Raw genomic sequence first — 25,958 nt, forward strand, 5'->3', positions numbered from 1 at the left:
GCATAGAATCATAGACTATCAGGGCTGGAAGGGACTTCAGGAAATCATCTAGTCCAACCCCCTGCTCAAAGCAGGACCAATCCCCAATTTTTGGCCCATCCCTAAATGGCCCCCTCAAGGGTTGAACTCACAACCCAGGGTTTAGAAGGCCAATGCTCAAACCACTGAGCTATCCCTCCCCCCAAGTGTCCCAGGACACCTGTGCTTGTTTGGGTGCCCTTCTGCTTCGCTATTCATTTAACAGGTGCTTTTTGTAACCTCACAAATAGGAGGAACATCAAGCCTGGTTTTGCTGGGGGGGGGGACTGTAGAGTGTCTGAGTAGAGGTGTTGATGGCACAGAGTGCCCGAGGCAAGCAACAGCTGGGTTTGTTGCCCGGTGTGTGTCGCACGAATGACCACAACGGGGTGGAGAAGCAGAGAGATTTATTTGGAGCTCCAAATAGGGTGCAGGGAGACTGAGCTGTCTCAAATCCTGCAGCCGCGCATGCAGATTCCAGTATACATTTTATACCTTTGCCTACTTCACTACACAAGCTTATGCAACCAATTACCTGTTGCCCCATACAATACAGTAGCCAATCAGCTAAAGCAGCCAGTTGTGTTTTTCCTCAGTAGCATTGCCCGAGCCTTGCCTTACTTGGTTCTATTTGTTACTGGTTTTTGCTAAACATTTCTGCCATATCTATCTGTTTCCCAGGCCGAAGCTGGCCTTGGCTGACGAGTCGTGTGCAAACCTGTCTGTTTGTGTGCTAGCTTCCTCAGTGTTATGCAGGATCACAGAGGGTTCAAGGAGCAAAGGGGCCTTGGTTTATCCGGGCCTAGGGCAGGAGGGCTTCCTCGACACTCATGGTCTTCCACCCTCCCGAGTTACCTAGTGTAGTGCCAAGTGTATTTGTGAACTCACCTTACCTCAAGTCACGCTGAATCTTTTACAAAACTTTCTCCAATATTGTGTATTAATCATGAGTTCAATGGGGCATCGGTGTGGAGACAGTTTTGTCAATACAATTATACATCATTCATGGCACACTGATGGTAAAAAAAAAATTTCATACTATGGTCACCTTTTGGAAACAGGACTAGAGCAAAGCCAACTCACAATGCACGGCATCAGGGTCCATATATATGGCAAAATTCACAGGTTCTCTGTCATTGGTGACCAAGCAGACATAACTGGATTCTTAGGCTGCAGCAAAAATGAAGTGTCTGTCTAAAACTTCCTGTCCTTAGTTGCTCAGCTTTCATTCTTTTGTGAGGTTAATTTTACTAGCCCTTCAGTCACCTGAGACTTCCAGGGTAAAGGAGATCTGAATTTCTAGTTCTCACTCTCCAGTTCCCTGCTCATGCCCTTCCCTTTTAAAAAATAATAAAATGTTCATTGTTTATACGTCATTAGGAGCAAAAACCAATTTCTTCTTTGCAAGTTAACTTTAAATATTGCTGGAAAAAAACAAGTAACACTGGGCACTTACATAGGATTTCCAGTGTCAAGAACGGATTCTGGAGTCTAACGAACACGCATCAATAGAGGAAAAACTAACAGAGTAATGCAGTGGGCTAGGAACATCCCTTCTAGATTTCTGAGGACAGCTTTGGAAAACTCACAGAAAAATCTGTCCCCACATCCCAGGTTTTATACTGAGCCCAGTTGTTTTGACAATGTTGTGTGAATACTCAAGTACAGGCTACCACACGATCAATAATGCTCAATTATGTATCTCTCCACTGAGTCTTAAAAAATGTCCCAGACAGGGAAAACATGGGGTGGACGACATTGCAAATATAAGGCTTCTTGATGCCATATTGCACATGGCTTGATGCACATGACCTGTATTTTAATCTTTACAACTACTGATCTGAGTAGCTTAACATGGAATTGTGTGGTTTCTCTCAAAGGGTTCAACAAGTTTTATTCCACTAGAGGGCAACTGTTTTACACACACAAATTTTGTGCAAGGAAAAAAAAAAAAAGAAAATAAAACCTTGAGGACTTTTGTTCAAATGCAGTCCAATGGAGTTGCAACCAAATACCATTTTCTTCATTTTGCTAAATTATATTAAGTCACAGAAAGGACAAGTTTAAATATATATTTTTATCTGACTTAATCTGCAGCTTCCTTACTCAACATTACTGTTTAAGTTTCGTTGTGTCATTTTGGAACAGCATAGTACTTTAATGTCTGATTGAATTTTGGGGCAAAGGGATACATAAGAATGGCCATACTGGGTCAGACCAAAGGTCCATCTAGCCCAGTATCCAGTCTTCTGACAGTGGCCAATGCCAAGTGCCCCAGAGGGAATGAACAGAACAGGTAATCATCAAGTGATCCATCTCTGTCTAGCAAACGGATGCTAGGGACACCATCCCTGCCCATCCTGGCTAATAGCCATTGATGGACCTATCCTCCATGAATGTCTCTAGTTCTTTTTTGAACCCTGTTATAGTCTTGGCCTTCACATCCTCTGGCAAGGAGTTCTACAGGCTGACTGCGCATGGTGTGAAAAAATACTATCTTTTGTTTGTTTTAAACCTGCTGCCTATTAATTTCATTTAGTAGCCCCATGTTCTTGTGTTATGAGGAGTAAATAACACTTCCTTATTTACTTTCTCCACACCAGTCATGATTTTATAGATCTCTATTAGATCCCCACTTAGTTGTCGCTTTTCCAAGCTAAAAAGTCCCAGTCTTATTAATCTTTTCTCATATAGCAGCCGTTCCATACCCCTAATAATTTTTGTTGCCCTTTTTCAATTCCAATATATCTTTTCTGAGATGGAGGCAACCACATCTGCACGCAGTATTCAAGATGTGGGTGTACTATGAATTTATATAGAGGCAATATGATGTTTTCTGTCATTATCTATCCCTTTCTTAATGATTTTCAACATTCTGTTTGCTTTTTTGGCTGCTGCTGCATATTATGTGGATGTTTTCAGAGAACTATCCACAATGACTCCCAGATCTTTTTCTTGATGGGGTCTAAATTAGCTGTGACCACTCATTTTATATGTATAGTTGGGATTATGTTCCAGTGTGCATAACTTTGCATTTATCAACATGAAATTTAATCTGCCATTTTGTTGCCCAGTCACCCAGTTTTAGGAGATCCTTTTTTAGCTCTTCGCAGTCTGCCTGGGACTTAACTATCTTCAATAGTTTTGTATCATCTGCAAATTTTACCACCTCACTGTTTACCCCCTTTCCCATTTATGAAGATGTTGAATAGGACTGGGCCCAGTCCAGACCCCAGGATGACACCACTATTTACCTCTCTCCATTCTGAAAACTGACCATTTATTCCTACCCTTTGTTTCCCATCTTTTAACCAGTTACCAATCCATGAAAGAACCTTCCCTCTTATCCTACAACTTCTTACTTTGCTTAAAGGCCTTTGGTAAGGGACCTTGTCAAAGGCTTTCTGAAAATCTAAATACACTATAATCACTGGATCCCCTTTGTCCACATGCTTGTTGACCCCCTCAAAGAATTCTAGTATACTGGTGAGGCAGGATTTCCCTTTACAAAAATCATGTTGACTATTCCCAACAAATTAGATTAATCTCTGTGTCTGACAGTTTTGTTCTTTACTATAGTTTCAACCAGTTTGCCTAGAACTGAAAGTCAGGCTTACTGGCCTATAGTTGCTGGAGTCACCTCTGGAGCCCTTTTTAAAAATTGGCGTCACATTAGCTGTCCTCGTCATTTGGTACAGAAGCTGATTTAAATGATAGGTTACAGACGACAGTAGTCCTGCAATTTCACATTTGAGTTCCTTCAGAAGTCTTGGGTGAATACCAGCTGGTCCTGGTGACTTATTACTGTTTAGTTTATCAATTTGTTCCAACACCTTTGTCAACACCTCAATCTGGGACAGTTCCTCAGATTTGTGACCTAAAAAGAATGGCTCAGATATGGGAATCTCCCTCACATCCTCAACCATGAAGACTGCTGCAAAGAACTCATTTAGTGTCTCCACAATGGCCTTATCGTCCTTGAGTGCTCCTTTAGCAGCTCAATTGTACACTCGCTGTTTAGCAGGCTGCCTGCTTCTGATGTATTTAATTTTTTTGCTGTTACTTTTTTGAGTCTTTGGCTAGCTGTTCTTCAAATTATTTTTTGGCCTTCCTAATTATATCTTTACACTTCATTTGCCAGAGTTTGCTCTTTTCTATTTTTCTCATTAGGATTCAACTTCCACTTTTTAAAGGATGCCTTGTTGCCTCTCCCTGCTTCTTTTACTTTGGTGTTTAGCCACGGTGGCACTTTTTTGGTTCTCTTACTGTTTTTTAATTTGCGGTATACAGTTAAGTTGAGCCTTGATTATGGTGTCTTTAAAAAGTGTCCACGCAGCTTGCAGGGATTTTACAGGAGCTTGTTTTTATTTGCAGTAGTGTGCGGTTACAGACTAGGGTTTACTTGAATACCCATCAGTCCCCAACAGAAAGTGAATCTGGATGTTCCACCTCTAGTTGCAGAATATTTAGAGCCCCCCTTGTCAGTACAATTTGCACTAAATGTCAGACAATGTTTATTCTCAAGGTTCATTACAGCAGGAGTCTTCACTTACATGTATGAACAAAGCCCACCGAACTTTGTAATTGACCACGCATGACAAGCATGGTGTCTTTCCACATATTTAAGTGCCCGTAAGTAGTTCTAGGAGGTTGGCCGTGGCATATTTTGTGTTCTGCTCTTATGAATGATTGAGGAATTATTTGGTTGTACAACACCTAGAGTGTGTTAAAGTGCAAAGGATTCTGCACACTAAGGCTGGAATTGTGAATACACAAAAGGCCCTATCTACATTGCATTGTTGTTTTAATACTGTAATTTGATAGTGCCCATGCAATGCCTTGCATCTACACACAATAGCCACTGGAGGTGTTTTACAAGCATCGTTTGCAATACCTCAGACAATGTCTTTAGTAGCTAGGCCCATCTGAACCAGGTAAGCCTAGAACTTCTAAGTTCTTCTAAGTTCAACTTCTTCTAAGAATGGGCAGAAAGCCACTAGGGTTGCAGTTGCTGAGCTAGTCCTCAATTCCCACAATGCAGTGTCTCATGCTTGGTAGTTACTCTGAAGCTTTTCCTCTCAGGAACAGTTCTGGGTACTATAACTAGTTTTGAAACAATATTTGGTACATCCAGAGTGCACCTTACAGCTCATGGAGGGGGAGTTAAGTCCGTGTAGTAAGGCCCTTATATTATCAGCAGGAAGGCTGTAGTGTAGAATTGACATAATTAGGTCAATATAAGGCACCTTATGTCAACCTGTATAGCGTAGAATAGCCGTAAGGGACAGGAGTTTATGTATCAACCAAGTCTGCCTCCCTTCTGCATGCATAAATCCCTTTTGACAGAAGACAATGAAAGTAAAAGGCAGAGCTTTCTGGAGAGCAGGGAGAGGGTGAAAAGTAGAAGACTACTCTCTAGCATTACCCCTCCTGCAGTTCCTGAAGGAATTTCCTACATATAAAATGTTTTTATTTATACATAGTACTGCTCTGCCCTGTGTCCATTTACCATCCTCTTTTCTCACCACAGCTATGGGATATATCCTCATAATAAAGTTGGATTGAACTTCACCTCAGTTTTACACTGAAATGTATTTGTTTATTAAAAATGTAGAAAAATGGATTTATTCTAAAAGCGGTTACCCTACATTAGTTATTTTAGCCAGAATATTCAAACAGATTCAGCATAAATACAGAAAAGAAACTTTATTACTTGTTTTAAATATTACATGCACTTTCAAAAATTAAAACTCTTTATTTAAACATCTCAATAGCATCTTGTCCATTTGGAGGCAGCAAAGAATACCAAGACAAATATTTTGAAAAGCATTTACAAAAATACATTGCACAAAGTCCTATCTTGCTTCTTTAAAAATAAGTTAGTGTTATTCAAAATATTCCCACCCCAGATCCTAATTCCAATTTATACAGGATAATTCTGATTTATATATTTAACTTATATGAAACACCTGTACATGTTTTATCTAGCTCTTCTGCATAGGCCATTGGTTCTGTTTCTAGCTGAACTAAAACGCTCTTTCTATGGAGATTTTTAAAAAACATTTTGAGGACTATTGTGCAACATACAGAAATCTAATTCAGAAAACCAGTCAGCACCATCATTCATCTTTCTGAAAAATGTAACATAGCACATTTGTAATTAAGTTGACCCAATAAAATGCATTACAACAGTAAGATAATTTCTCCACATAAATGTCTTTCAGGAACCTTGTTTATAAAGGGTTTCCAGTAACATTCAGAAATAAAATTACAAAATGAGCCTCTAAGTAAGGAGAGCTGTGCATCAAGTCTGTTAAAAAAATGCAGTCTGTTAATACAATGCAAGTTCCAATTAAATCAAGTAAGATAATGCTGTTGAGTCATTGCTCTAACATTCTTCAATGGATAATGAATCCTCCACTTTAATGGTATAAAAATGGAAACATTGTCTAAATATAGTGGCATTGAGTGTGGACCTCTTTTGCAAGTTACTTCACTGCAGAATTGTTTTAAATTAAAAGTTAAGTCTATGACGTGGAACCTATTTTCACTTAGTGCTTCCACAGTACAGCACTTATAAAGTGAGCCAGCCCAACTAATCCTGTGCTGAAGAGAGATTTCTGCACACCAAGATTTTGCCTCTACAATTTGAGCTCTGAATTGGTCTTATCAGCAGACCACTAGCCAGACTCTCACCTTGGTATAGGAGATAAGCCTACTAAAGATTAGTACACTGAGTGATTATTCTAACAAGCTAAGTCAAAAGGAAACTCGATAGGAAGAAAACTTAAAGTAACTGTAGTGATTTAAAATCAACCCTGGCTTTTACATTAATGCATGGTTCCATGTTAGAGGAAAGATTTTTGTGCCTCTGATGTTTAAACTATTTTTGGTTCCATTCACTTTCCTTGACAGTAACATGTATCTCATTCTGCATCTACTCAGGAAGTCCTTTTGGGCCTAGCAACAAGTTCAAAAGTCATGGTCAACTAAAGGATACATTAGCCACAGTGTTTAAAAGTGTTTATAGGTTTTGACATAGGGAGCCAGGGTAATAGAAGTGTGCAGATGGGGCCTGTATTTAAAACAGATTTCTAGCTGCAGAAAGCATATCTTATTTAAAAACTGTACATTCAAATGTAATAAAATAAAAATCACGTATTTGCCAACTTGGCTTTTGAACCAGAGTAGTTTGCATGCAATATTTTTCTCAGAATGGACACATTAAAATATAAAGCTGACCGGCAATTACAAGCTGAGCATCAGAGCAGGTACGAGTTTGTATACAATTCTGCTGGCAGTCGTCTGCATTTTACTGAAAAGGAGTATTGATCCTGCAGTACATGTCACAGATCCTCATCCTTTAAAGATTCCAGTGTTCTAGGTTTTCCAATATATACAAACAGAAAATATACAACAAAAAAGCTGTAGTGTACTAGTTTATTCAGTAGGTTTTCCATGCACTCTGAACCGATACAGACAGGTGTACTCTGTATGGCCCCAATTAGACAAAATTCTTAGCTCCACTATCTGGAATGCATTTTCATTTTTCTCCTGAAAAAACATGAAAAAAAATCAGACATCACTCACCACTTTACTTTTCTCTGTAGACAACTGATGTTGATCACCGAAAGTTGTTTAAGAGTAGCAGCCAAATCACTACACTGCATACATCATTAATTACTTAAGTAGTTAAATTATATACCCAAAAGGTAATCACAATTTAAGGAAAGTCTCTTGCAATCTACACAAGCTGTCAAATTTTCATGGTCTTTGCTTGACTTCCCATGCTCTGCTGGAGATCTAGATGAAGTAGAATAATTCTTAATGCTTTTATTTAAAGGCTTGAAAGCAGGAATAAGATTTTTATAGCAGAATAACCTTTAAAATAAGCCACAGTAACTTTCCAGTCACAGAGAATTTCAGATGAACAGTGCTACTGTATAGTTTTACTGAGTGAAAATTACTGATCTAATCCACTGTGTGGTGGGACCAGTTTAACTGTAGTCCAACTTATTTAATATGGATATTGCAAACTTCTGATACTGAAAAATATTCGTCATTATGCATGTTTTATGGAAGGCAAAAATAAAAATGCCAAAATGACCCTTCAATTTCAATGGCGCAAGTCAGGAATAATGCCATTAAGTTATTGCAGTTATCAGTGCAAGAGTTCAATCAGAATCACATTTCAGAACGCTAGCATTTTGCATACGAGCACACGGGTAGTGAAAGGCATCAGCAAATGTATCAAAGCAGCGTTAAAATTAAATTACTGCTACTACTGCAAGAGGCAAAGTCAAGTGGCTTTGGCAACCGCTGTGTATTTTCTGTTAATGTGGGCTTACCGTCACTTGAAACATCTGTAGTGACTCTCCTCCTTGATCATAGATGTACTGTCCAAGAAGGGTACCTTCTTCCTGATATTCATCTTCTAGACCCTACCATCAAGAGTTCAGCCTTGATTATTTTTTTTTTCCTTCAAATTTCAGATAATCAGAATGACAAAACTAAGTTTGGCTGCAGTTATAGGGTGTCACATTCTTAACAGGGGAGGGCAGTACAACCACTAGTTATCATTGTGGAGAAAATAAGGGTTGTCCAGGAATAACAAGAATGAAAGAAAAGGTGGGACCAGGAAAGGGTGGGATTGAAGAAGACTGGGATGGGTATCAATGCTCACTATTTTACATATTTCATGTCAATTGGAAATAAAAAGAGTTTCCAGAAGTCAAAATGGACCATGACTGTGCCATACAGCTGTAGACTACTGTTATGTGACAGTGCCTGAAAGGATTATGATCCATTCCTTTTATGAAAGCGTAAAGTGCTTGGACTTGAAGATCACTTTAGAAAATCATCACACAAGTGTAATAAGTTTGATTACTTTGCTTTAATGCACTTCTCTGTAAACTAGATGGGTAAAATAACGGAAGCATTAGAATTTTTAAAAATACATAGCTTTTATACATTATTTCTCATTCATAGATCTCAAAACTCTACAAAAGGAGGTACATTTAAGAGCAATAAATGTAAATATTAAAATAGAGGGCTGTTTTACACTAATAAATATTTTAAATTGTGAATAGTAGTTCTACTCAAATTATCCAAACAGAACAAAAACATTTAATACCTTAACTTTACCAGAGAAAGACTTACATATACTGAGAAATCCTTAGGAGCACTCGTGATATTTCCTGTTGGTGAAAGAGTTTTTGGTATATGTTCTAACGTAAAGGCTGTTGGGTAGATCATCATAGAAAGTCTAACTACGAGGTATCCCTGTGATCCTTTGAATGCCCAGCAGTTTCCTGGATATATGTCAGGCTAAAGAGGGGGCAGGGGAGAAAAATATTTAACATATTGGTAAAACATTCTAATGAATTGAGTTATTAAAGTTTAGTTTGATTAGGTTATGCCACTGATTATACTTTGTTACATGAAAAACAATTCTGTCTATTTAAGAGAGTTTGGGTCAAATTACCAGATCAAAAAACATTGTTTGCAAGAAGCAGGATATTTCTCCTCTGCAATATCAGCATTAGGGTCAGAAATTCTCATTTTTCTACAATAGCTGAATGGACATTTTCTTGATTCAAAAATTTGAGAGAACATGCATTACAGGTATGATTTAAATTATTCACAGTACAGAAAGACAGAAAACACAACTACCAGATAAGTATTTTCAGTAATGAAAGAATGTTTTATTCTCAAATATGTTTTGCAATGGCTAGTACTTGGTGTTCCGGTGCAAGAGGCTGACAATACAAGTTACAAGTTATTCCTCACCTTTGTTGGGGGGAAAAAACCCTTAATATTATATATTCAAAGTAGTCTGAAAAAAGTTAGATGTTAGACATAAAGGACAGCATTGAATAGGTGAATAAACCAACTTTGACAGTTAAATTATACCCCCAGATAGCATTATTGTCATACAATATGCCTATAAGTAAGCAAGAGTTAGCAAGCTAAGAGCAATTTTTGTTGTTGATAGAATCATAAAAATGCAGGGCTGGAAGGGACCTCAAGAAGTCATCAAGTCCAGTCCGCTGTACTGAGGCAGGAACAATTAAATCTAGAGCATCCCTGACAGAGGGTTATCCAACCTGTTCTTAAAAAATTAAATTACAGGGATTCCACAATCTTCCAGGGAAGCCTCTTCTGGAGCTTATCTACCCTTCTAGTTCCTAATATCGAACCTAAATTTTTCACACTGCAAATTAAGTCAATTATATCTTGTCCTACCATCACTGGACATGGAGAACAATTGACCATACTCCTCTTTATTTCAGCTCTTAACAGATTTGAAGACTCACTGGGTCCCCTGTCAGTCTTCTTTTCTCAAAACTAAACATGTCCAGGTTTTTTAACCTTTCCTCACAGGCCAGGTTTTCTAAACCTTTGATAATTTTTGTTGCTTTTTTCTGGACTCTCTTCAATTTGTCCACATTTTTCCTAAAGTGTGGCATCCAGAATAGGACACAATACTCCAGTTGAGGCCTCACCAGTGCTAAGTAGAGCAGGACAATTATCTCCTGTGTCTTAAATATAACACTCATGTTAACAGAAAAGGAGTACTTGTAGCACTGTAGAGACTTAAATTTATTAAAGCATAAGTTTTCGTGATCAGATACAGACTAACACGGCTGCTACTCTGACTCCTTTTAATACACCCCAGAATGATATTAGCTTTTTTTTTTTTTTTTTTTTGGCAACTGCATCACGTTGTAGGTTTATATTCAATTTGTGTTCCACTATAACCCCCAGATCCTTTTCAGCAATACCACCTAGCCAATTATTCCCCATTTTGTAGCTGTGCATGTAATTTTTCCTTCCTAAGTGAAGGTCTTTGCACTTATCTTTACGGATTTCATCTTAATGAATTCAGATCAATTCTCCAATTTGTCAAGGTTCTTTTGAATTCTATTTCTAGCCTCCAAAACGCAAGCAACTCTGCCCCCTCCCCCCCCGAGCTTGGTGTCATCTGCAAAGTTTACAAGCATATTCTCCATCCCATTATCCAGGTCATTAAGATGAAAACACTGAATAGTACTGGACCCAGGACTGACCCCTGCAGAACTCTTCAAGATACACCCTCCCAATTTGACAGTGAACCATTGATGATAACTCTGATTATGGTCTTACAACCAGTTGTGCACGTTGCTTATAGTAAATTAATCTATAACATGTTTCCCCAGTTTGCTTATGAGAATGTCCTGTGGGACAGCATCAAAAGCCTTACTAAAAATCAAAATACATCACTGCTTCCCCCCTATCCACTAGGCCAGAAAACCTGTAGAAGAAAGAAATTAGGTTGGTTTGGCATGATTTGTTCTTGACAAATCCATGCTAACTATTCCTTATAATCCTATTATCCTCTAGGTGCTTACAAATGGATTGTTTATTAATTCGTTCCAGTATCTTTCTAGTTTTGAAGTTAGGCTGACTGATCTCTTCTTATTGCCTTATGTCCCTTATTAGGTGTAACTAATTTTGTGCCTTACCCTTTTTGACTTTGTCCCCACTATTCTTTTGTGCTCCTCCCTAGCAGTTGGGGTTCTACATAAAACTTATAGCCAGTATTGTCAAAAGCGATTAGTGATCTCCGTGCCGAAATTGATTCTCCCTAAAGCGGCGTAAATTTCATAGGATGTGTGCCCAGAAGTTTCTGAAAACCAGGCCCTCTTTCAAATGTTTCAAGCTAGACAACCAAAAAACAGAGGTGTTCAAAACCAATAATGACAGGCCTTGGCCTGTGCTTATTTCTCTCATTTTTAAAGAAAATTCTCCTTGGGCTGGCCCTCTGGACAAGGACTATGCACCTCCTTAGTCTCATTTAAATCCTCCACATAGGGCTTAAGTGTGATTTAAATGGTGACTAGGCCTTGTGTAGGCTCTCCGCACAGGGTTCTATTCTCAGCAGAAATGAAGTTCTGGATGCATCTTCCATTTCAAGAAAAATTCTGGTATCCAAAGTTTCTTGACCTCCTGAGGTCAGGAAAGTTTCACAACTTTCATAGCACAATGGGGTCCTGGTCCATGACATGGTGCTACAGAAATACAAATAAACAACAGGATTTTAGGTATATTCTGCTTTTCATTACCTGGATTACCACTCTGGGAGACTGAGAGAAATACCACAAAGGAATTCCAAAGAGACTAATTAGAGCTGTTTTGGTCTCGTAGGTCTCAGAACAGCGAGTACTCAGAATGCTGCCACCTCAAAAAGAAGAGTCAGGTTAAAACACAAATAATGAAGTGTTTCCATTTTTCATCAGGTAACTAGTCTTGCTTTCAGTAAAATATTGTTCCAAATTGAATATGCCAGTGATTCTTTTCAAACAAATATCCAAATCCTGTCAAATTCTAGTAACTTTCTTGTAAACACTTATTTTAATGCAAGCATCCTGTCCCCAGATTAAATAGAGTTTTACATTAAGGAAGCTGTACCCCACTTTTCAAACAGTAGCATATTTCTCAGAAAATAAGTACTATTTTCAGCTTGAAATGAAACTGTATTTCTGAAAAAAAGAGGTTTAAAAAACTGAACAGGTATGCGCTTTTTCAGTTAGTTCATGTTCATAATATGTATACCGTACAAAATAGCTATTCTCGCTTAATTATCCCTCAGTATTTTCTTTTAAAGCGTCTTCAAACTTGTGCCATACTTCTTACTTCAAGTATATCAGTGTGTTTCCACAGTGCAACCAGGAGTTCAGAGTTAAGTTTGTATGCACTTTTTATGGCGTATACTATTAACATCCAACTCAACAAAATAATACAAAATATATAGTATTCCTATTGTTTGTCAAGCATTGCACACAATTCTTGATTTACTGCAAAAACTGACAACTCAGATTACATTGCTGCAAATAGCAGACTGATCTATTTATAGCTTTTCTGCTATATTTACCTCCAGATTCTAAAGCAAAGTCCACCATACCAGTCTTGTCTTGAGAATAGAGTTTCAATGCATTATTTACAATAATGCGTGCTTGCTACAGATATAAGGGGAGAGAGAGAGTATGGAAAAAGAAAACATGTTTGGTATTAGACATACATGCATTCAACAGTCTTTATTAACTAAGACAGTATAAACACGTAATAAAATTGTACTATATCACAGAATCTTTGGAACCAATATCTTTAAGATACATTAGCCAATTTTTGATGAGTGCCAGTCAGACTATGATCATCACACTAGATCACTCTGAATGGCATTTCTGTAAGTCTCAGTCTTCTCTCCATTAGGTTATATTTTATTTTTCTTTATACTTTAGGTATTCCTCAGCTCCCAAGACAGCATGGTTTGACAGGCATTACAGATCATAAAGGGTAACGGAATTTACTTTATATTTCTTTATTGCAGCCAATGTGGCTACTTGTTTTAGGATAGGAATAATAGTTTTCTAAGTCACAAGACTAAAAAGTCTATTGTAACTACCTAATTAACAATCCACCAGAGGAGACTGCTGACTGAAGCATAAGGCCATGTCTACACTACAAATTCTGGTTGATGCAAATTATATCAGCATACAGCTGCCCCATGTTAGTACACTGCTTGTGTATACTTGGCTGCTTGTGTCTGCACTGCATGTACTCAGGAGTGCTTGTGTCAAAGTAGAGTGCAGTGCACCACAGGAAGGCATCCCAGTGTGCCCCACCCACTGCCACATAGCTAAATCTTTTTGGGAAATTATCGCAATGTGTTGTGAAATAGAAATGAATCATGCAGGGACCTCTGGGAGTGAAAGGTCAAGTTCCTGCATACAACTTTCTCCATCCCATAATGCCATCCATATCCCGTAATCTTCATGCTTTTTTTAAGAATCCGACAAACCCCCACAACCCTTTTCTGCATCGGCCATCTCTGACAAAAGCATGGAGCCCACGCAGCTCTGCACTGTCCTTATGAATGTTGCAAATACAGGATGCAAGATCTCCTGCTATCTGCAGACCCAGAGAAAGAACTGCAATACTTGGGGACATAACGATTTCTTCAAGGACAGACTGTTAAGGGACAGAGTGAAAAACAATTCAAGGCTGCTGGTGGTGTTCACCGAGCAGCTGCAGAAAGTGGAGCGGCCCTTCTGGGCCTGAGAAATGAGCACTGACTGGTGAGATGCATCGCAATGCAGGTATAGGATGAGATGCAGTAGCTGCAGAACTTTCAAATGTCTGCCCCAGCCCTCCAGCGCAGGAACACCAGAACAAGAGCTGCGATGACAGTTAAGAAGCGAATGGCAATCACACTTGGAAGCTTGCAATGCTGGATTAGTACTGGTCAGTGGGAAATCATTTTGGAGTTAGAAAATCCACATTGGGGGCCGTTAATAGTGTCCTGCTATGCAGGACTGACTCTCAGTACCGTACAGGACACAGTGGATGGATTTGCAGCAGTGGGGTTCCCAAACTGCGGTGAGGCGATACTTGGCATGCATATCCCTATTTTGGGACCAGCCCACCTTGCCACAGAGTACATCCACAGAAAAGGCTTACTTTTCTATGGCTATGCATGTGTTGATGGACCACCAGGGATGCTCCACTGATATAAATGGGCGCTGGTCAGGGAAGGTGTATGACACTCACATCTTTAAGAACATAGGACTGTTCAGAAAGCTGAAAACAGATATTCTTTCCCAACCAGCAAATCATCATTGGCGATACTGAAATCCCTATAACGATACTGGAAGACCCTGCCTACCCCTTGTTCCCATGGTTCACTAAAAGCCACCTTGACAGCACACAGGAAAGATTTAACCACCAGCTCAGTATTTAAAGGAGGACAGTTGAAAGTGCTTTTGGTAGACTGAAGGGACACTGGTGTGTACTTCCAATACTGAATTTCAGGGGGGGAAAAAAAAAAAAAAGTATCCCAAAGGTTATAGCAGCTTGCTGTGCCTCGTATAATATCTCTGAGGCAAAGGGGAAAAGCTGCCAGGGTGGAGGTGGAGTGGCTGTCTGCTGAGTTTGAACAGCAAGACATAAAGGCTTAATGTGGAACTATGCGGTTGTAGAAGACTTTGAAAGAGCACTATGACAGTCAGCCACATTAATGCACCATGTTGGTCTGTGCTGAGCCCCCAAACCCGTAGGGCCAGTTAGGAACTGTGTAGTGTTAGTGGTACATTTATACATATGACACTGTCTTTTAGTGAACCTATGAATTACATGCAGCTTGCTGTACATTTACACACTTGACTAGCGTTTTGTTGAATCTGGTGTTTTGTTGAACCTATGAGTTCTGTGGTGCCATAAACTTAAAAGTCCTGGGTGCTCGAGTACCACTATGCATTCTGCAGTAGGAGAGGTGAACTAAATTTATTTTTTAAAAAATTATATATTTTTTAATAGAAATTTGAGTGACAAAAACAGTGCAAAATAACCAATGAGCATATAATAAAGGACAATACAATACAAGCTTCTTACATATATTAATGGAACAGAATTTTAAAATCAGAAAGGCAGCAAACATTTCTGTCCATTTCAGTGCACAAGTGCAGTCTATTCTGGCTACACAAAGCAACTGTGGCTCTCATAGGACAGTGTATGTGAAGCTGTAGTTTTCCTTACTATCCACCAGCATGGAGTGGTAGCAGTAGAGATGGGGCCCAGGATGCCAGGTGGAATGTTGGGGTGCATGGGAAGCTGCCACCATGAAGTTCTCCAGGGACTGCAAAGGGTGGCGAGTTGGTGATTACTGGACTTGTAGGTCAACCAGAGTATGCAGCATTTGTGTTTGCTGCCTGAGAAATTCTCTCCTTTTCCTGCTGGGATTTCTGGGTCTTTCTCCATTTTCTCCTGTCCTCTCTGTCCCTCCCCATGCCATCTGCCATGCTGGCCATACAGGCCTTTTGTTTGCAGTCTGATGCATCACTGGCTTGCAGGATCTCACTAGCCCTCTTCTTTCTTCTCCTCAGGGTTCCAGTGGTGTGGAGGGGGCCACAATGGAGCAGCTACAGATGAAACAGAGATATGTATCATTGGATTTACAACAGAAAGGGAAAGATACAAGTTTCAAAATCCCCTGCCCTTATTCCCCTAATTTTTTTAATGACATGCTTATTGACACTTCAGCTTTGGAGTATCTCTGCACAGCACTGCTCTCCAGTCTCAGCCATGGTGTGTATGGCTCAGCAGGGGCAAAGGAGGAGTGTGGGGAGGCAGGCACTAAGATTTTTGGTTGCATGAAACAAAATTTCAATCCCTTTCTCCATGGATACGCGTATAGGACAACGGTGCTAAATATTGGCACTATTTTCAACAGGAGGTGGTGATTTTATATTATCTCACTTCTGAGAGTAACAAAGGCAGAGAGAACATCCCAAAGCCACCCGGGTCCATAAGCTGCTAGCCTGTTTACTGCAATTGTGCCAGCAGAACTCCTTGCGGAGGTGTGTGTGTAAGTGTCCTACAGTGGAGGAATAACAAAGTCAGCCATCCCTAGAAACCTTTGGGGGATAACTGCAGAGTACATTCATGAAAGTGGCAGAAATTTCTCAGGAGGATGCAAGGGACACCTCTATGTACATAAACTGCTCCCTCTCTCCTCCCACCCCCACCTAACCGAACAGGGGAGTGAAATGCAGATACCAACTCTACCTCTGTTTGTTGTACTGCTCTCTCTTCTCAGAAGAGTCAAACAATGAAAATAGATGCCTATGCCTTGTTTACTTGGGGATGGGCTGGTCTCCACCTTTTCGTTTAAACACTGTAAAGGAAAATGCACACACTTACCCAAGGTTTCTTTCCCTTCACCAGGTTCATCGGTGCTTTGCTGATGGGACTGGCCAGACTGACGTGGAGTCTTGAACAGGTCCTGGCTCATGACATAGCTGGACCCCCAGCTCTGCCATGTCTCCCAACTCCTCCTCATTGTTCACAGACTGGGTCTCTGTCTCAGGCTCCTCTGAGGTATTTACAGTGGTCTGCAGGATGCTGGTGGGAACTCTGCCAACCCTGACATGCAGCTTATTGTAAAAGCAGGAGATCTGTGGCTCAGCACCAGATCAAATGTTGGCCTTTCTGGCCTTGTGGTATGCCTGTTACAGTTCTTTCACTTTCACGTGGCACTGCTGCTGATCCCTGTCATATGCCGTCGCCTGCATCCCCCATACAATTATTTCACAGATGTCCATGTTTCTGTAGCTGGTTCATAGCTGTGTTTGAAAAACCTCTTCTTCCCACAGGCCCAGGAGATCTAATACCTCGTCTACTCCAGACAGAAGCAAGTCTAATGCACGGAGCTGACACAGTTGGTAGGGCAGTTACACACAATAAGGGAGAACTGCTAGATGTGCTTGCCAAGCAAGGCAATCAGGAAAAGGCATTTCAAAAATAAAATGGGGTTTTGTAAGTGGGAAGGTAGATTCCAGTCTCTGTAACCCCTGGACAGTGGAGTTCACTGTGGATCCAGGGCAGTCACTATCAGGCATTGTGAGAAAGCTAATTGGAGTACTGTTAGGATTGACATATGTTACGCAGTGTCTACACTCGCATTGCATCAACTCAGTAAGTCAACTGTGGCTCAATGCCATTCATGGAGGTGGATTTATGGTCATTTTAACAGAGCATTTACATCAGCTGGAGAAAAATTTGGGCATAGATGCAAATTGGCTGATGCAAAGTGACTTACATCGACCTAACTTTGTAGTGTAGACCAGGCCGAAGTTGTATCACCACAAAAAAATATATAAGGACGTTATTTTTGGGCAACACGTGCACCCAAACAGTGCTGTCCACAATCGAAAGCTATAAGATTTTATTTAAACTGCTACTGAAACAGTGGAAATCTTTGACAGCTCTTTAGATATTATATGAAGCACAATTTCAATGCATTTTAGATTTTTCTTAACTGCCATTAAACTTCTAAACTATCTCCCTCAAATTTCCTATCTGAAACCAATTTCATTAACTTGTTATATTTAGACATGACAAACTATGTACTGTAATAAAATCCTTTAAAAACAATTTTTACCCTAAGTAACAATAGCTATCAACTTATGAACCAAACTTTTCAACGTTTATTTTAGAATGCTTACCGCTTCTGTGATGCCAGAAATCACTGCATTATTTACTGTACTTGTTACTACTTCAGAGGTTGGCTTTTGGTTTGTAATAGACATGTGGAGAGTAATATTCTTGAGGATTTGCAGCTCTAGATCTTGTAACAAAACCTGCAGATCGCTCTTGCTCACAAATTTGGATGTTAGCCATTGGAGTAGTGATTCAGAAAAGTCTTCTTGTCGGTCACCAAAAAACATAAGTTTGACAGATTCTTTGACCTGGGCATCTACCTAGTAAAATCCATCAATAAGTAACAGTTACTATTTGGATACTTTTTCAAAATAATTTAATCCTCAAATCATTTGAAGTCATAAAATGAACAGTTGTGTAACCGGTACGCTTAAAATCCTTAAGTTTTTCAGAGCTGCAAATAAATGTAGCTTTCATATATCTCCATGTTTGTAAAGCACTTCAGTAAAAACTCCTCCATTGGCATAGCATGCCTTCGCGTAGCGGGTGGGAGAGGAATCTTGTAACACAGGAGATGAACTCTTGGAACAACTGGTGGGATGGGGAGAGAAGAACCTAAAAGAGTCTAACACACACCCTAACTTTGGCAGTTTGGCAAGGCATTAGTTATGTTAAACTTTTCTCGTTATATCAATGTCAGTTTCATGTGTGTGCGCCTCACCATTATTCAGTACTGCAAGCACATCTGACATGGTGGTCTCAGTTAAGATTAAGTTGACAAAAGAATACTTCACAACATCACTACATTTGTCACCTTATTTTAATCCCAATAAGTAGATGGAGTTACTGAGGACCTCAAGAAGCTATTCAGAGGCTGGGTAAATATGTAGCCAGAGAATATGTGAAAGACATTCCTTTTCACAAAAGAAGTTGGCAGGCAAATTAAGATACACACAGAATGACCTATCAAAATAAATCATCAAAATTACCTGAAATGACAAACAAAAAGAATATACTAGACCCTTTTTCTACATGCAGAACCATAAATTGGATCAAACAGATATGAGAAAATACTGCCATCTAATCAGCCCTCTCTGCTCCACAAATATTACCATCTTCCTATACTCCGACTGAAACCACCACCACTACCCCCTGCGCCCCCCTCTGGAATTAACAGTGTAAGATACAAATGTGAAAAGGTCCTTAAATCGGAAGAAACAGATTAATAGTTTAGTAAATGGTCTGAGGTAAAAATATCGAGAACAAAAAAACATAACACTGAATTACATAAACGAAATATGGAAGTCTGTGAATAAAGAATTCCCACCTTCCCTTTTAACATCATAAGTAGAGAGAGTCAGGCTAAGTTACCGCAAGAAACCATTTCAGGAACTGTGCATTAAACCCGGAGACAAGTTATGTATTGTAGGTTGTATTTTGTTGCTAAAGCTGTTTGATCATCTTGAGAGAAAAAACTCTACACATCTATATGAAATCCAGATTGCTTAACAACTCAAAAAGCTAAGGAGATCCAAACTGGTCACTTGATCTGGCAGTGAAATAAAGGTCTTACAAATTGCTAGCAAATTATGTGCAATTTACATCTTCAGGGCTCAGATACACTTTATAATCTTTTATGCTGGCCGCTAGGATTCCTTAAAGGAGGTACCATAAAGGCCAACAAAAAGGAAGTGCTACGTGCATGCAGCCAGGCTGAAATGTTTTTTCTGAAATACAGGGCTTGACTTCAACAAGAACACATATGAAGATTGATGAATATTTCACAAGTGTGGGTTCACAGGTGCATTAACTACATGTTCTTCAATTTTATATCTCATAAGTAGCCAGATAAGTTTTTAACACTTCCAATGTTATATCAATTATTTCGAGATGAACTCCACTGTCAATGGAATAGGAGCCTAGATTCTGATGACGGAGGTCATGTGCTTGAGAGCGACCAAATGAGTAAGTATTTAATGGCCTTTTAATAACTATGGAATAGACATCACAAATCCACATTACCCCCTGATGTCAGTTCTCTCATGTTGTTCCAATTTACAATTACAGATTTAATGCTGCAACTGAAGAAAGAGGTGCTATATTTGTACATTACTTAAACCAATTCAGTTGAACTATTGCTTTACAACCATATTTTATTGCATTTCTGTATTTGTACAAATTAGCTGGACACAGAAAACCATATACCAATTACTGCATTAGAGTATATACACTATACACAAAACCAGTGTAATATATTTACTCTCTGTGCTTTTAGTTTCATTTAAGATTTAGGTTTATCCCTTGTTATGTATAAGGGTCTAGTAAGATTAGTACTTGCTACCTCAAAAATCAGTATTACTGTTAAAATTAGCATACCGTTGTCTTTTTAAAGTGTTTTATTCAGTGCAATCAAACAAATATGGAGTATATTTCCTGTGGAGACTCCACTGAAAATTGCAAGAGTTTTATAGTGATAAAACTGTAGAACTTACCTTTTCATGAATTGTATCTACTTTCTCACAGCTGGTCTTCAAGTCTTGTGGAGTTAACAGTTCTGATTTCATGTGAGCCAACTCTAGTTCTAGTTGTTTAACCTTGGATAAAAGGTGCTGGTTTTGCTCATCACTTCCACTGGTAAACCCGAAAAAAGTCATAATTTAAGAGCAAGAGGTCAGAACAAATCACACAACTTAAAATTCAATCAAATATTTGACAGAATAAGCCTTTTGTCTAATACATAGAGTGAACAACTTCACAGTAAAACCAAAAATAGACTTTGTGACCCTAGTAATGCATGACCTTTCAAATTAATATTTATTTGTTTAAAGATAGTCATACTAAATATCTGTTTTAAATCAATATATTCTGAAGTGTTGATCCAAACTTGAATTATATCTCTATGGGATTTTACTTAGTTGGTAATGCAATATTAGGACATAGGTAGGTTTGTGGGATTCTGTAAGGTTTCTATAGAACCAGAGTTGATGTCTTTTTACATGAATTTGCCATATCATTTTAGTGGAGTATACAGTATTTGATCTCCATTAACTAATTTAAAACTCAGGGTCTAAATTATAGTATGGCTAAGTCAGGCCTCCAAGAAGTATTTCAAAACAATACAAAATCAATGGGAATTATATGATAAGGGAAAATCAATCAACTATATCATTTTAAAGCTATTTTATTAGTTGAATTATTATTTAAAATGATGTACAGTCAGTTCTAACACACCATTTCTGTAGCCTATAGGACTAACCTGCTTGCTTGCTTACTTACATCTCCCTCTCTCTCTCTCTCTCTTTTCTTATAGTTTCAGTATTTGGTTTATTGCAATAGGTTTATGGATTTATATTAAAGTAAGTTTGGCTGTAATGCAAGAGACCTACAGGCCACATCCTGTATGTTAAGCTTAGGCAAAGTTAGCATATCTATATTAAAACCTTTTACCCAGAAGGCAAAGTTGACCTATATCTTGTTACCTAAATAGATAAGTATCCACACATGTGTCTTGGACCTTTTATCTAGACCAACAGACAATGGAAGAATGGCATAGGGGTTTTTTCAGTGTTGTACCCACAGACTTAATAGGTACACCACAAGAAAACTTATATGCAAATATACGGGTCATCAATACGCACAAACATACTAGCCTATGGAGTAAGCTTAACCTAACATTTTGTGGGTGAGGAATGAAATTTGGGCATGGGAGGAAGGATTTCCGGCACTTGTGACCTATAAAAGAGGTGACCCACCTCGCTAGAGTATTCTCACTTACTCTGTCTTACTTACACTCACTCTATTCTATCTACTATGACTACTACTATTAGTAGGCTATACTTGTTCTTCTTAAACTTTAAGTTTCAAGGGAACTAGGCTAAGCTTGGTCTCCCTAAGTTTTATTCTTAATTTGTTTATTAGGTTTTGAGTTTAAGTTAGTCAAGTAAACCCTAAGTTAGTTTTGATAGCTCTTAGTATTAGTTTCTTCTAAGCACTGCATCTCACACTAAAGAACTGAAAAAACTGAACCACAAGGCAGGTCCTGTGTCTCTTACCACCAGGTTATCGAGGAAGGGTGTGAGTATATTAACCAAAGCTTTGTTGCATATAATACTATATCATATGTATCTTTTGAATAGCAGTAATGCAATTGTAACTTTGTAACTCTGATTATTTTACCACTGAATTACTATTTCACTGATTTTAATAAAAAGTCTTTACAAATATATTTGTCTCAATGCGAGCTTCCTATCATACCCCTGAGGGTCCTTTGTAAATTCTGTGGAGCCTGATTTGGGACAATAACTTATCTTCTGATCAGACAGACTGGTGAGTCTAAAACCCATAGTATTAATCATTATTATTAATATTATTTGAATTCAATTAAATAAAATAAAAATTTAATTGATAAATTAATATTATTAGGACACCCTAAATCCGGCTACACTTCTTCTCAAACTAGTTGTGTCTTTGAGAAAAATGCTGCTCTGTCCTAGTAGCATGTGATTCAAAAATAGAAATTAAGATGATTGACAAACTGAATGTAGATGAAATTAAGATGGTACACAGATTGAATTTACGTGAGTCCCTTGGAATCAGAACTGGTCTCAGCACATTTTCTTTAATCATACTGCTTAACACTTAGTAAGTGGCCTCTGAGGAAATTCCAAAAATCTTCACTCTTGGGAGCTGTCAGGAATTTTTTGTTAAGATGTTTGTCGGAAAATGCCAATTACTCAAAACCGAAGCTTTTTGTGGAAATGTGTTAATTTTCACAAAATTTTTGTCAGGAAAAACTTCTCAGATCTAGGATGGAAATTCTAGCCAAAAAACAAGAGACACCCACCCCACATTAGTCAGTACCCTAGTGGTTTAGACACTCATCTAGGATGTTGGCTCCTCAGCTTCAAGTTCCTATTCTTCCCGATTCAGAACAGGGACTCGTATATGGGTTTCCCACATCACAGGTTAGTGTCCAAACCACTGCTTTACAGTCAGTCTCTCTTTGCCTCAATATTATTCATACAGAGTGGAAAAGCTTCAACAGAAGAGATTTTGGAGAGGTTGGTCAGGGTCTTATTTTTTTTCCAAAGGCCGTGGCTTCGTCCCAATGCAGAATGAAACCAAATGCCAAAACCTCAGATTTTTTTCTGCCAAATACAATTATTTTTTTCTGGCCAGCCCCACTCACCCTCTTAGAGTGGTAGTGAATTTATGCCTCATACCGTTCTAGAGAAATAAGGTGCTTAAATAATGGTCAGATATTGGGGGTAGGATATGGGACTGTTCAGAGTTCAGAGCTGGTCTTCTTGCACGGATGTCTAGAATCTCCACCAAAACCTATTATAAAAAGGTAACACTCATGCTGACAAACACTTCAACAAAACTTTAAAAACCACTCAACTGATACACAACAGGCATTAGAAAAGGATAGTTACCATTGTAGTTCAGTGAACGATTCCTACCACCATCAATTAGTATCAGGATTCAAAATGCAACATATTAGACATAGACAGTAGTCATACCTCACTGTTCTTGTTTGGGTTAGTTCAAGTTCCTTCTGGATGTCCTGATAGATATGAAAAATCTGTTTTGAGAAGTGCATTCTTTAACTTCAAGATTGCAAATAAGGATAATTGCCACATGAAGAGGACATGCTTGGTCAGCACCCATAAAAGATTACATTCCTAAATAATTTAGTTTAATGTTTCTGTACATGCATTTGTATAAATCATTCTATTCCAAATTACCTGCTTTATTGATCAGAATCTGATGAAGAGTGATCTGTAGCTTAAAAAAACAAAACAAAACAAAAAAAACCCCACCCCTCACCAAAAAGACAGCTAGTACAGATCAATAGGACTATTAAAAACGCAGTGGCCCAGTTCATTGGCACAAGCTGCCATGAAAGAGATCAGAGAGAGATTCCTACGTTTGGATCTCTAGTTGGCAGGGACTTCAATGTTTTCTTCCCTGTATGAGGGAATGGGAGTACAAATCATCAGATACTACTCTGCAAAGATCCCACATAGCTAATCTAAGATGTTGGGCTCTCCTTTGTTACAGGACAGTTACCTGTAAGTGTGGCTTTGGAAGGGGAAGGATGTAAATGAGGTGAAAGATCTCCAGAGATATCTGCTCCCATCCCTGTATTGGATGAATTGGGTATTGGGTGAAGCAGCATTCACATAGAGATCTACATTTGGGGACACCAGTACTGATCCTAGGTATGAAACTTTCAGGAACATGCAAGAGAGATCTCAGAACTCTTGCTCATACAGCACAGAAAACAAAGCACCAGATACTAGGACCTCAAACAGGTTTTGGCACTAGTCCAGCCTGTGCCAATACAAAGAGACCTGTACTTATAAGTAAGGCTAAGATTAGGTCACAGAAGTCACGGAATCTGAGACATTTTCTGCTTCAGCCTTGTGGAAGTTAAATAAATGTATTATGCTAATGAAAGAATTAGGCTGTGTCTTCACATCACAGTTCGCTCAAGTTATAACTCAAGTGTTACCCCTAACTCAACTCCTGTCCACATACAAAAAATCTTTAATTTGAGTTAAATAGTGCTTTAAGCAAGCTGGCTGGCCTGTTGGGGGTGGGCTGAAGCTTGAGTGATGCTGATGCTCAAGCTAGTAACACAGTGGGAATGCAACATTTTAAATAACTCCTCAGAAGCTAATCCAGTCACTCTGCTAATCCAGTCATTCTGTGCTGATAATCAAATCACCCTGTGTAACTCCCGAGGGTTGTTCTGAAGAGAGGTTGCCCTCACTGGAGTGTACTCAAGCTAACTGTTGCAGTGAAGACAAGCTCCTTAGGGCATGGCTACACTTGGTGATGTAGAGCGCTTTGAATTAAACCAGCCTTCGTAGAGCGCAGTAGGGAAAGCACTGCAATCTGTCCACACTGACAGCTACAAGCACACTGGCGTGGCCACATTAGCAGCTCTTGCAATGGCCACAGAGAGCAGTCCATTGTGGTAGCTATCTGAGCATGCAAGTGGCTGCAACGTGCTTTTCAAATGGGGGAAGGAGGAGTGATGTGGGGGGGGGGGGCGGGCCGAGAGCATGTCAGTGCTCTACGTGCCTTGCCAGTGTGGACGGGTAGTGAGCTAGGGCGCCAAGGGGCTGCTTTAATGCGCTCTAACTCACAAGTGTAGTCAACCCCTTAGAGTGGGGCTGACCATTCAAGTTTCATTTTCCAGAGCAAGTGAAAGGCAGTAGGACCAAACAATTTTACTTGTGAACCTGCTGCATTAAAATGAATACCAGTTTTAAAAATCTGAATTCAGTTATTTGAGGGGTTTTTTAAAATGTTTTTACTTTGACAGCCACTTTAGATGTGCAAACATGAAACAATTTCAGCTTCCTGCACCTGCAGACAGAAACCTGTGTCTTCAGCCTCTCCAGAAACAAGAGGCGGCAATTTTAAAGGAAGTTTGGGCACTGCAGACTTAAACTTGATAACTGGAGTGGTACAAGATAGATATTGGGAAAAGTTTACTAAGCAACATTTCTATAGACTGAAGTTTACTCCATTTAATTTGTAAAGTGGCTATGCTTTGGACTCACTATATGTAGGTAGGAAGGCAAGAGCCTTTCAGTACCTCAGATTTTGCAGAAAGTTTTCCAATAAAGTCTTCCAGTGTCAAAATGCGCAATTCATGTTCTTGGTGTAAAGCCAGAAGATCAGTCTTAAAAAACAGGAAAAAAATGTTCGACTTATTGAGAACAAAAATAGTCAAACTGCTGTTAATATCTTTAGTAAAATCATTACTTTCATGTTGTGATCATGCCAGATACTTTGTGCATACAAACCAAGGATTAAATATGTTTGAAAAATGCTTAAGTCATTTAAGTCCAATTGATTTTTGATGCCAAGCTGTGCTACATTAGACTAGCCATTTGGAGATAGCCCTGTGAGATCAAGAACACGAGAAGGGGGCAGGCAGTACTGCT

General features: G+C 39.0%; 1 protein-coding gene across 9 annotated transcripts in view; it reads right to left on the reverse strand.

Annotated features, from left to right (window-relative positions):
- Window positions 1-6,719: 6,719 nt before the first annotated feature.
- The window catches only part of SUN1 (Sad1 and UNC84 domain containing 1), a 60,600-nt gene continuing 41,361 nt past the window's right edge, over window positions 6,720-25,958 (reverse strand). For 8 of the 9 annotated variants that reach the window (XM_084640976.1, XM_084640971.1, XM_084640977.1 and 5 more), the window contains 9 exons: window positions 25,607-25,693; window positions 23,517-23,578; window positions 20,487-20,625; window positions 18,060-18,314; window positions 12,932-13,016; window positions 12,123-12,238; window positions 9,178-9,345; window positions 8,367-8,459; window positions 6,720-7,572 (listed from right to left, as the gene is read on the reverse strand). In XM_084640976.1, coding sequence (XP_084497102.1) covers window positions 7,459-7,572; window positions 8,367-8,459; window positions 9,178-9,345; window positions 12,123-12,238; window positions 12,932-13,016; window positions 18,060-18,314; window positions 20,487-20,625; window positions 23,517-23,578; window positions 25,607-25,693 — 1,119 coding nt within the window. In that variant the 3' untranslated portion in view covers window positions 6,720-7,458. The remainder of the gene's footprint in view (window positions 7,573-8,366; window positions 8,460-9,177; window positions 9,346-12,122; window positions 12,239-12,931; window positions 13,017-18,059; window positions 18,315-20,486; window positions 20,626-23,516; window positions 23,579-25,606; window positions 25,694-25,958) is intronic. The other variant, XM_084640972.1, reaches the window with a different exon arrangement.

This window comes from Lepidochelys olivacea (genome assembly GCF_965140295.1).
Source record: "Lepidochelys olivacea isolate rLepOli2 genome assembly, chromosome: 10".
Lineage (NCBI taxonomy): Eukaryota > Metazoa > Chordata > Testudines > Cheloniidae > Lepidochelys > Lepidochelys olivacea.